At 34.8% G+C, this 13,682-nt stretch overlaps 1 protein-coding gene across 7 annotated transcripts in view; it reads left to right on the top strand.

Moving 5' to 3' along the window:
- The window catches only part of LOC143247756 (cubilin homolog), a 31,382-nt gene that overhangs the window by 598 nt on the left and 17,102 nt on the right, over window positions 1–13,682 (top strand). Inside the window, exons 2-5 of one of the 7 annotated variants that reach the window (XM_076496190.1) lie at window positions 2,910–3,052; window positions 4,312–4,426; window positions 5,695–5,829; window positions 12,129–12,268. In XM_076496190.1, coding sequence (XP_076352305.1) covers window positions 2,910–3,052; window positions 4,312–4,426; window positions 5,695–5,829; window positions 12,129–12,268 — 533 coding nt within the window. Of the gene's footprint in view, window positions 1–2,909; window positions 3,053–4,311; window positions 4,427–5,638; window positions 5,830–12,128; window positions 12,269–13,682 lie in introns of those variants that run through there. The other 6 variants (XM_076496191.1, XM_076496193.1, XM_076496196.1 and 3 more) reach the window with 6 other exon arrangements.

Here is a 13,682-nt window from a genome sequence, read left to right as displayed (position 1 = left end):
ATTGTTGGAAAACGTTTTGGAAGTCTATTGATAAAAATGGCGTCTCGACAATTATTATATTTGTTAACATTATATCCTAGTTGGTTTTATGAACTCTGATGTTTGTCGAAAGGAGGTGATAAACATTGTATTTGTGATATAGGTTTAGTAGTGTTAAATTATTGGTGGGAAATGTGCTTTTGAAAGCCTGAGAAAAGATGCTTTGCGAGTTCATTTGAGGTTCATTACAAAGTCAGCATGGTCTTACTCGAAGAAACGTCCTACCTTACAAATCTGTTACCATTCTTCAAAGAGGTTACTGCTTACTTAGATGAAGGTAGAGATGTAGATATGGTGTGTTTAGGTTATCAAAAAGTATTTGACAAGGTTCCACATAATAGGTTTGTTATCTCTGTATGGGTTGAATTGGCTCATTGAATGGAAAACTAGCTGGGTGGAAGAAAGCAGAGGGTTGTTATAATGGCAGTTTAATCAAACTCGATTAATATCACAAGTGAGGTACTTCAGGGCTCAGTGCTAACAACCTTTTTGCTCCTTTTGGTTTATGCCAGTGACGTAGATGAAATAATGGCCAATAAAGTATTTAACATGCTGTTGATATTAAGGTTTCGGGAGTTGCTGGCTGTATAGAGGACACTACTGTCTTACAAAAGGAGTTGGTGATTTATAGAAGTAAATATCAGATGACTTTAATTACAATAAATGCAAGGTAATGGATGTGGCATGTTATAATTTGAATTATGAGTTTAATTGTGTTGAGAATAATCGTAAGAGCGTTACGAAATGGTCTTATATTCTAGTTGATCAGTTTCTTAAGCCATCCAAGTGGTGTGCTATTGGTAATAGCAAGGCAAATAAGGTTTTAGGTTGTAACTACAGAAATACTGAATACAAGTCTAAAAAAACGACAGATTCGTTCTATATAGCATTGGTTAGGCCATATTTGGAGTGTTATGTTTAATCTTGGGTTCCTTAGTTTAGGAAGGCTATTGAATTGCTCAAAAGGGTTCGGAGGAGGGCTACAGGGAAGATATCTTGAATAACAAGTGTCATACAAAGGTAGGTTATTACCTCTAAAAGTGTTTTCTCTGGATAAAAGATAAGCTAGAGAGGATCTAATTGAGATGTTTAAGATTGTTAATGGAATTGATTGTGTTGATGTATGACGTTTTTCTTACTTAATGATGAGAATGGTAGAACTGGGGACACATTATATAAATGATTGGAGTCGTTCCCAGCTAAGGCAGTTTTATTTTCCAAAGAAAGGGTGGTTGAATTTGAAGTGGGTTGTCTTCAGATGTGTTGGATGCGGTTACTTTAATGGAGTTTAAGGTCAGGGCTTGATAAATGTTTGAGTAATAAAGGGTTGTTATGAGTCTTTTATCTTTAGAGTTTCTTTAACGGATAGCACGGCCTAAATGGACCGACAGAATAGAATCACCAAAATGCTAGAAAGTTGGAAAAGGCCTAATATTAGAGATCCCGCAAGGTGAATCCGAGGATTCATGGTTCGAAACTCGTTGCCACAAAAACGTGCTTCTTACTTTGGGGCCGCGACTGCGTTATTATAACGAACGGATAAATTCTGCAATCTAGTCAGATAAGCTCACGTATACGTGTCGTTCAGGTTGAAAATATTATATGATCGATCTAGAAAAACACGTGTGTATGTGTTTATTAATTTCCTGTTTCGTTAGAAGCTTTTATTGGATTTTTACCTACGGTAAAAACATACAGAAAACAAAACACTTTTATGCCACTTTTAATCCATAAGACTTCACTTTATTTTTGAGTTTGGTATACTAATATGTATAGTATTCCATCACCCTTGGCTGTCTAACTTTGTTTAAGAGTGAGGATGGCGAGCCGAGAAAATGCCTTTGTTCACCATTCCTTATCCTTGATCTATGTTATAATTTAAAACAAAATAGGCTTTGTTTGGTTTTGTTTTTTTTAATTTCGCGCAAGGCTACACGATGGCTATCTGCGCTAGCCGTCCCTAATTTAGCAGTGTAAGACTAGAGGGAAGGTAGCTAGTCATCATACATCCACCGCCAACTCTTGGGCTACTCTTTTACCAATGAATTGTGGGATTAACCGTCACATTATAACGCCCCCACGGCTGAAAGGACGAGCATGTTTGGTGTGAAAGGAATTCGAACCCGCGATCCTCGGATTACGAGTCGAATGCCTTATCCACCTGGCCATACGTTTTTATTCCTCGGATTATAACTCACAAGCATCGATAACATAACATAGTACGAGGTACACTTTGTTTTATAACCGTCGTTTAGAGAGTGGTTATATTCAACACAGATTACACTTGATATCTTGAGCTCTTGCACCGTGCGTAATCCAAAGGGTCTGGCATGGCCAGGAGGTTAAGGTACTCGACTCGTAATCCGAGGGTCACGAGATCGAATCTCCGTCACACCAAACATGCTCGCCCTTTCAGCAGTAGGGGCGTTATAATGTTACTGTCAGTCCCACTATTCGTTGGTAAAAGAGTATGTCAAGAGTTGGCGGTGGGTAGTGATGACTAACTACCTTCCCTTTAATCTTACACTGCTAAATTAATGAAGGCCAGCGCCGATAGCTCTCGTGTAGCTTTGGGCGAAATTCAGAAACAAACAAACAATCAACTTCCACGAAGTATCCATGCTCCACCAGTCATTAATTACGTAAAAAACAAACAACAAACACGCTTTAATAAACAAAACCAATGAAACGATAACATTTAGATCAAAACGCTGGTTTCTTTACACGATCAAACCAAGAACCAGTATCTTCATTGTGATTTCTTGCGTTGCCCACACAGATGTAAAGTACATTGACAAAACACAATATACATGTTTCGAGGGCCAGTTATCTGACAGATATCACGTCACGTACTTATTACTTATTTACAGAGGTGAACGCTGAGATTTATTACTGTGACGAGGAGATTCGTAGCCATGATGCAGAATTACAAAGCCCTAACTTTCCGTGGAGTTATCCACCTAACCTACAATGTCAATACTCTGTTTATAGAGCGAGTCCGGAAGTTTGCAAGGTCTGAATGTTATAAAATTGATTATTATAACAACAACAATTAATGTTTCATTCAATGACTGTTTTAAGGTTTATTATTATTATAATAACAACATATTAAGGTTACAGTCAGTTACTGTTGTAATGCTTATTATTATAACAACAGAAAATTAAGGTTACATTCAACAACTGTTGTAATGTTTATTATTATAACAATAGCATATTAGTGTTACATTCAACAACTGTTATAAGGTTTATTATTATAACAACATATTTAGGTTACATCCAGTTACTGTTGTAATGTTTATTATTATAACAATAGCATATTAGTGTTACATTCAACAACTGTTATAAGGTTTATTATTATAACAACATATTTAGGTTACATCCAGTTACTGTTGTAATGTTTATTATTATAACAATAGCATATTAGTGTTACATTCAACAACTGTTATAAGGTTTATTATTATAACAACAATATATTAAGGTTACATTCAACAACTGTTATAAGGTTTATTATTTTAACAACAGTATATTAATGTTACATTCAACAACTGTTATAAGGTTTATTATTATAACAACAATATATTAAGGTTACATCCAGTTACTGTTGTAATGTTTATTATTATAACAATAGCATATTAATGTTACATCCAAATTGTAATGTATTCAGAAATACAATAATAGGATCATTTTTTTCCCTATTGGGCATTTTGGAGTACAAAAATTAAAAACTCTTCGGTTATACAAACGAACAAAGATAACAAAATAATAATAATAAGTTTAGAAATTGATCTGTATGGGTGTGCTATTTCATATAAAAGTTTTTCATCTGTTAAAAAATTCTGACGTAGAAGCAGTAAGAATTATTATTATTAAACTGTAAGTTTTTAAAAACTAGATACGAGTTTCACTGAATACTCCATTTTCAACATGATTTTAATGCTTTATTTTGTTAATACTGAATATATGAGGAACAGTTCCTGTATTTATGAAATATTATTTTGAAGTGACATTAAAGCACGATTACATTTTATACGCCATATTAGTTTGAACCGTGAATGAAAGAATTGAGATCTGTATTTCTATCTACCGTTGCAGGGTTTTTGTTACTTCTTAATCATATATATCTTATACAAAGAACTTGTCAAACTAAGTAATTTTGTCTTTATTCAAACCATTGGGCCTGCGAAAGGTAGCGTTTTTAAATACATTTACCTATTTATCTATGCGAAAATAAAATCAATTATTCATCAAATATACTTTATTTATCTGTTCTAGCTAGCAATTCATATACTGTACTTTCGACTAGAGAATAGCTTCAACTGTTTCAATGACCATCTGTTTCTAGAAGACAAATTTTACTGTGGAGGGATGCTACGTTCAAATCAAGTTAGTAAGTACCGTATTGGCCCGATTATAGGGCGATTTTGAGTATAAGGTGACCTTGTTTTCAAAAATAGGAGAGAAAAATTGAGTCTCGTAAAGTCATTTTTTAGGTCCACAAAATCAATACTGCAACTGAACAGCTTGCAGGTATATTAGTTGCAATAATTAGCGATGATCTTGAGCAGACATCTGGTGTGCATGCGTAGACAGATGCTATCTGGACATTTAGGAATGCGAATGGGAAAGGACCTGTGGTGTGCCGCGATTATAAGGCGAATATTAATTTCAGGGCCGAATTATTAATAAAAAAAGCATCGCCTTATAATCGAGCCAACACGGTAATACCTGATTTTAATTTAAAGTGACAAGATTTTTACTATAACTAAGAAAAACGAATAGTTTATATACAGGGGCATTGCACACTAAGTTTTGTTTATACTGATTTTTTTATATTAAAATTTTTAATGAAGCTTACACCTCACAGTTAAAATCAAATATTCTAAATGACGTACTAATAGTTTATATATTGAAAGAAGGAAATATTTTCTCAAGAAACTGACATTTTGTTTTTCTGATAAATATCGATTTAAAGTGACTGAAAACGTCATTAAGATAATACTATCCATGAGATCTGTATGATAAATTGAGGGTTGAATTTGAAACTACATACTCTTAGTATACAGTTAAAATATACTTCAAGGTAAAATGTGTTGAATGATCTTAAAGTAAGCTGCTTAGATAAAGAACAAAGAAGCTCATCGAACTAAGTGGCCAAGGTTTCTTTGTTAGCAGAATGTCTTGAGAAACTTGAAACAGTCTTTACCACTTTCTAATGTAATGAGGGATCTTTTAATGGTTTATAAAAGCAAACCTATTAGTTGATTCTATTAATCGCTTCTATTTTCCTCGATTTCTCAACTCAATCAGTAGAATCCAGTTTTGCAGAGTTAATATAAGCCTAATGGGTGGAACTTGCTTTGTTGTGAATTAAATTATTTACTTAGTGTTTTCAGATAAAGCTTTCCATGCACGAAGAGAACTTTTATATGTTACATGTTTGTATTAATAGTAACATAAATGTGGCAACATTGATAAGAGTTCAAAATAGGTCAAACTCATCCATTCCTTTTGTCCAAACTGACAGATCTTTTCAATGACGTTTTTGTGTTAAAAGTAAATTTTGCCTTTTAAATTTATTTTTCTCCTTGTACCTTTTGAGAAAAAAATCCCTGTACGTGTACAGTTTTAACAAGAATGTACGTTTTGCGAATGCAGTCACATTTGACTTTCCTGGATGGAAGAAAGAATTTAAAATGTATTTTCGGACCAATAACAAAGTGAACAACATAGGTTTCCGGATACGTGTACGACAGCAGACATACTGTGGCAGTTTTAGTGACCGACTACAAGGTAAGAACACTTAACTAGACTTATATAACAAATATTTAATTAAGTTAACTTATATTTCCAGATACTTGAACATATGGAATCAGAACTTCATTAATCTTTGTCAATAAAATAATTAGGTTGACGTCATGATTTGTGGTTTAAATTTTAATATCTATAATAAAAAACACTTTTGTTGACCACAACTTGATGTTTTTTAGTTTTCAAGCCCTCTTTGAGTTTTTAATTATTAGTAGTTCTTAAGCTCAACTCTAAAAATCCTTTAAATTAAACATAACGTTTCAATGAAATATGAATCGCTAGAATACTTGTTATACATGTGTTTATTATTTATTTACACAATGAACTGTGGATAAATTTATAGTTTATTGGTAGAAATGATGTCTATATTTATTATTTATTAGTAGAAAGAACACTGACTACACTTATGATTTACTGACCGAAAGAACACTGACTACACTTATGATTTACTGACCGAAAGAACACTGACTACACTTATGAGTTATTGATATAAAGAACGCTGACTACACTTATGAGTTATTGATATAAAGAACACTGACTACAATTATGAGTTATTGATATAAAGAACGCTGACTACACTTATGAGTTATTGGTATAAAGAACGCTGACTACACTTATGAGTTATTGATATAAAGAACACTGACTACACTTATGAGTTATTGATATAAAGAACACTGACTACACTTATGAGTTATTGATATAAAGAACACTGACTACAATTATGAGTTAGTGATATAAAGAACGCTGACTACACTTATGAGTTATTGATATAAAGAACTCTGACTACACTTATGAGTTATTGATATAAAGAACACTGACTACACTTATGAGTTATTGATATAAAGAACGCTGACTACACTTATGAGTTATTGATATAAAGAACGCGGACTACACTTATGAGTTATTGATATAAAGAACACTGACTACACTTATGAGTTATTGATATAAAGAACGCTGACTACACTTATGAGTTATTGATATAAAGAACACTGACTACAATTATGAGTTATTGATATAAAGAACGCTGACTACACTTATGAGTTATTGATATAAAGAACGCTGACTACACTTATGAGTTATTGATATAAAGAACGCTGACTACACTTATGAGTTATTGATATAAAAAACACTGACTACACTTATGAGTTATTGATATAAAGAACGCTGACTACACTTATGAGTTATTGATATAAAGAACGCTGACTACACTTATGAGTTATTAATATAAAGAACGTTGACTACACTTATGAGTTATTGATATAAAGAACGTTGACTACACTTATGAGTTATTGATATAAAGAACGTTGACTACACTTATGAGTTATTGATATAAAGAACACTGAGTACACTTATCCATAATTTTGCTCCATAATTTTCTGACTTATTTTTTTATTCCATGAGGAACTTACATTTTGAAATAGGCCCAGCATGGCCAGGTGGTTAGGGTACTCGACTCGTAATCTGAGGGTCGCGGGTTTGAATCCCCGTGACAATAAATATGTTCACAGTAGTAGCTGTGGGAGTGTAATGTTGTAATGGTCAATCCCGCTATTCATTGGTAAAAGAGTAGGCCAAGAGTTGGCGGCGGGTGATGATGACCAGCTGCCTTCTCTCTAGTCTTACGTTGCTAAATTAGGGACGAGTAGCACAAATAACCATCGTATAGTTGGTACAAAATTCAAACAACAAATAAACATTTTGAAACGTATGAAATATAAAAATACAAAGTTTTTAGTAAAGTATTTCCACAATGACTGAGCAACATGGTGATAGGTTTAGAATGATGTGCCACGAGTTGATATACTTTGAATTCCACAATGACTGAACAACATGGTGATAGGTTTAGAATGATGTGCCACGAGTTGATATACTTTGAATTCCACAATGACTGAGCAACATGGTGATAGGTTTAGAATGATGTGCCACGAGTTGATATACTTTGAATTCCACAATGACTGAGCAACATGGTGATAGGTTTAGAATGATGTGCCACGAGTTGATATACTTTGAATTCCTCAATGACTGAACAACATGGTGATAGGTTTAGAATGATGTGCCACGAGTTGATATACTTTGAATTCCTCAATGACTGAGCAACATGGTGATAGGTTTAGAATGATGTGCCACGAGTTGATATACTTTGAATTCCTCAATGACTGAGCAACATGGTGATAGGTTTAGAATGATGTGCCACGAGTTGATATACTTTGAATTCCACAATGACTGAGCAACATGGTGATAGGTTTAGAATGATGTGCCACGAGTTGATATACTTTGAATTCCACAATGACTGAACAACATGGTGATAGGTTTAGAATGATGTGCCACGAGTTGATATACTTTGAATTCCACAATGACTGAACAACATGGTGATAGGTTTAGAATGATGTGCCACGAGTTGATATACTTTGAATTCCTCAATGACTGAACAACATGGTGATAGGTTTAGAATGATGTGCCACGAGTTGATATACTTTGAATTCCACAATGACTGAACAACATGGTGATAGGTTTAGAATGATGTGCCACGAGTTGATATACTTTGAATTCCTCAATGACTGAACAACATGGTGATAGGTTTAGAATGATGTGCCACGGGTTGATATACTTTGAATTCCACAATGACTGAGCAACATGGTGATAGGTTTAGAATGATGTGCCACGAGTTGATATACTTTGAATTCCACAATGGCTGAACAACATGGTGATAGGTTTAGAATGATGTGCCACGAGTTGATATACTTTGAATTCCTCAATGACTGAACAACATGGTGATAGGTTTAGAATGATGTGCCACGAGTTGATATACTTTGAATTCCTCAATGACTGAACAACATGGTGATAGGTTTAGAATGATGTGCCACGAGTTGATATACTTTGAATTCCACAATGACTGAGCAACATGGTGATAGGTTTAGAATGATGTGCCACGAGTTGATATACTTTGAATTCCACAATGACTGAGCAACATGGTGATAGGTTTAGAATGATGTGCCACGAGTTGATATACTTTGAATTCCACAATGACTGAACAACATGGTGATAGGTTTAGAATGATGTGCCACGAGTTGATATACTTTGAATTCCACAATGACTGAGCAACATGGTGATAGGTTTAGAATGATGTGCCACGAGTTGATATACTTTGAATTCCACAATGACTGAGCAACATGGTGATAGGTTTAGAATGATGTGCCACGAGTTGATATACTTTGAATTCCTCAATGACTGAACAACATGGTGATAGGTTTAGAATGATGTGCCACGAGTTGATATACTTTGAATTCCACAATGACTGAGCAACATGGTGATAGGTTTAGAATGATGTGCCACGAGTTGATATACTTTGAATTCCTCAATGACTGAACAACATGGTGATAGGTTTAGAATGATGTGCCACGAGTTGATATACTTTGAATTCCATAATGACTGAGCAACATGGTGATAGGTTTAGAATGATGTGCCACGAGTTGATATACTTTGAATTCCACAATGACTGAGCAACATGGTGATAGGTTTAGAATGATGTGCTACGAGTTGATATACTTTGAATTCCACAATGACTGAACAACATGGTGATAGGTTTAGAATGATGTGCCACGAGTTGATATACTTTGAATTCCTCAATGACTGAACAACATGGTGATAGGTTTAGAATGATGTGCCACGAGTTGATATACTTTGAATTCCTCAATGACTGAACAACATGGTGATAGGTTTAGAATGATGTGCCACGAGTTGATATACTTTGAATTCCATAATGACTGAGCAACATGGTGATAGGTTTAGAATGATGTGCCACGAGTTGATATACTTTGAATTCCACAATGACTGAGCAACATGGTGATAGGTTTAGAATGATGTGCCACGAGTTGATATACTTTGAATTCCACAATGACTGAACAACATGGTGATAGGTTTAGAATGATGTGCCACGAGTTGATATACTTTGAATTCCTCAATGACTGAACAACATGGTGATAGGTTTAGAATGATGTGCCACGAGTTGATATACTTTGAATTCCACAATGACTGAGCAACATGGTGATAGGTTTAGAATGATGTGCCACGAGTTGATATACTTTGAATTCCTCAATGACTGAACAACATGGTGATAGGTTTAGAATGATGTGCCACGAGTTGATATACTTTGAATTCCACAATGACTGAGCAACATGGTGATAGGTTTAGAATGATGTGCCACGAGTTGATATACTTTGAATTCCTCAATGACTGAACAACATGGTGATAGGTTTAGAATGATGTGCCACGAATTGATATACTTTGAATTCCACAATGACTGAGCAACATGGTGATAGGTTTAGAATGATGTGCCACGAGTTGATATACTTTGAATTCCTCAATGACTGAACAACATGGTGATAGGTTTAGAATGATGTGCCACGAGTTGATATACTTTGAATTCCACAATGACTGAACAACATGGTGATAGGTTTAGAATGATGTGCCACGAGTTGATATACTTTGAATTCCTCAATGACTGAACAACATGGTGATAGGTTTAGAATGATGTGCCACGAGTTGATATACTTTGAATTCCTCAATGACTGAACAACATGGTGATAGGTTTAGAATGATATGCCACGAGTTGATATACTTTGAATTCCATAATGACTGAGCAACATGGTGATAGGTTTAGAATGATGTGCCACGAGTTGATATACTTTGAATTCCACAATGACTGAGCAACATGGTGATAGGTTTAGAATGATGTGCCACGAGTTGATATACTTTGAATTCTACAATGACTGAACAACATGGTGATAGGTTTAGAATGATGTGCCACGAGTTGATATACTTTGAATTCCTCAATGACTGAACAACATGGTGATAGGTTTAGAATGATGTGCCACGAGTTGATATACTTTGAATTCCACAATGACTGAGCAACATGGTGATGGGGTTTAGAATGATGTGCCACGAGTTGATATACTTTGAATTCCTCAATGACTGAACAACATGGTGATAGGTTTAGAATGATGTGCCACGAGTTGATATACTTTGAATTCCACAATGACTGAACAACATGGTGATAGGTTTAAAATGATGTGCCACGAGTTGATATACTTTGAATTCACACAACTCTTTAAATGACAGAATAAAAAACAATGACTGTTTTAATAATATCAAGTGTTTGTCATACAGTCAATTAGTTTGTGATAGTATGTTGGAGGAAGAAATGAAAGGCTTATTAATTTTTAAAATGGTATTTATTTATAAAAACAGTGTTAAATAAAGGGAATATGTAATATACAAATAATCACAGCTAAATGGGTGTCGACAAGGGGCACTTGAACCCCTCTGGATTATTAATTTTGCGCTTCTATAGCTATAACTTTTAATATCCTCTGGTCATCTTGCTCTCTGTAATACATCCTGTAGATAGCCATGCATACTTGACCTTTATATATGAAATAGAATTAATCTTCACCTGAATAACTAATTGTTGAGTTTCTTTATGGAACTTCCTTCTCCTAGAAAAATAAACACATTAAAAACAGTAACGTATTTATTTTTTTTATTTATGTGAATAACACCTGTTTAGCTTTGTGCTTATTGACAAACAAATAAACTGCTAAATCAAAGTATTTTTGTAAAAATAAATAGATTTTATTGTGGCGTGGATTTTCGTAACTGTTGTTTATCTCATTAACCTAAGGAGCCAGAGTTTCTGTCCACATTTTGAGGCAGGGATTATGTGGTTCAATGTAATACAGACATTGCCTTTCAGATGGTCTGGTATATAAGCTTTTTCTGATACTAAAGAGGTACCTGAAGCTACCATCTTAAAAAATGTCCGAAGACATTTCGTGTTAAAGTAAAAAAGTTGTATTTTCAATAGAATTGTTTGTTTGTTTGTTTTTGAATTTCGCACAAAGCTACTCGAGGGCTCTCTGTGTTAGCCGTCCCTAATTTAGCAGTGTAACACTAGAGGGAAGGCAGCTAGTCATCACCACCCACCGCCAAATCTTGGGTTACTCTTTGACCAACGAATAGTGGGATTGATCGTCACATTATAATGCCCCCACGGCTGAAAGGGCTAGCATGTTTGGTGCGACCGGGATTCGAACCTGCGACCCTCGGATTACGAGTTTCGAACGCCTTAACACACTTGGCCATGCCGGGCCCCAATATAATTGAACAAGGGTAATAACCTGATGTTTTATGTTCCATGGAAATATTGTGAAAAATATTGCACTTTTTTAAGCATGGAATAATTTACTGACATTATTCATCATTATTGCTAATTGCATCTGTAGCTGACCAACAATCGGAATCGTGTGATATACGAATACTTAGTCCTAGATCACACCTGAGAAGCCCCGGGTATCCATGGGCCTATCCTCCGAATTTGCAATGTCGTTACACTATCGAAAAGTTTAGACCCGATGTTTGTCAGGCAAGTAGGGGATTAATTATTTGTAGTCATTCAAGGTCGACTAGCGTTGTGGGGTATAGATGGACAAATGGAAATATAGACAAATAAACACATATATTTAATAGATGCTTAGAACTTCTGTACTAATGACGTTAAATATACGTAGTAATTGAGAGTGTAAAAGGTCGGCGAACAGACAAAAGGTGAGTGGATAGTTTCGTATGTAGATAGAGTCACAATTTGTATTAAGTGTTTGTGGTTATCTAGTGTTTCTCAACCATTGGTCTTTCATAATAACTGTACTGATTTGTGGGATTTTGGAAAAAAACCCAATAAGAAAACAAAACTGATGGAATGTTGAGATGTAAACTGCTATGGGTTTTTATTTTACCACTGTAGATTGTGTAGGTAAGACTTTGGTCTCAAAAACGTTGTCTGTTTGTTATTCAGCACAAAGATACACATTGGGTCATCTGTACTGCACCACTGGTTGAGAAACTCTGATACAATGAATAATTTAACTAAAGTTATAGTAAATCATGTAGAGCTTACAGTTAACTAACCATGTTCGAAATATTTCAAATGGATCAAGAATGTATATGTATTTTTAAACAGTCATTTCTAGTCACGAGTGTTATGTGTCCTATCCATCCATAATTTAGCAATGTAAGAGTAGATGGAAGGCAACTAGTCATCACCACCCACCGTCAACTCTTGGGATACTATTTTACCAACGAATAGTGAGATTAACTATCTCATTACAACACCTCCACAATTACAAAAGCAAGGATGTTTGTTAGGACAGAGATTAAAACCCCTGATCCTCAGATTACGTGTAGAGTGCTCTAACCATGCCGGGCCAGGAATGAGAGCACATCTCAAACATATGAAGTATTTTTGTATTTAATTGTTACTTAGCATATAGAGTGAAATATGTGAAAAAAATGTTGAAGCTCGAAATAGAAAATATGAGTTTCAAACACGACAAACAGTTTCATTACATGTATGTAAAAAAAAAAAAAAATCCCTAGCGTCTGGTTATGGGCTTGTCAATTTGGGCACTCGACATACAGTCTGAGGGTGGTACTGTTTAATCCCATCCTCGAAAATGCTCGCTCTATCATCCATGGGGTGTTACTATGTGACGGCCAATTTCTCTATTCATTTGTAAAAGAATAACCTTAGAGTTGGCAGTAGATGATGACTGGTTTCCTTCCCTCTAGTCTTATACAGCTACGTTAGGGTTGGCCAGTGCAGATAGCTCTAAAGTAGCTTTGCGCGGAATTCGACACAAACAAACCGTTTAGTTAATAAATTTAACTTATATGTTTGTGAGCATATAATAGGTAGTTTGTTCTGAACTTGGTTTGAATTAGTATTCAACTGGAACCACTCAGATTTTTGAACTTCACTGCTTTACGTAAGAGAATGTGAA

Source organism: Tachypleus tridentatus, chromosome 3 (genome assembly GCF_004210375.1).
Source record: "Tachypleus tridentatus isolate NWPU-2018 chromosome 3, ASM421037v1, whole genome shotgun sequence".
In the NCBI taxonomy this organism is placed as follows: Eukaryota; Metazoa; Arthropoda; class Merostomata; order Xiphosura; family Limulidae; genus Tachypleus; species Tachypleus tridentatus.
This window is presented reverse-complemented; position numbering and strand designations above follow the sequence as displayed.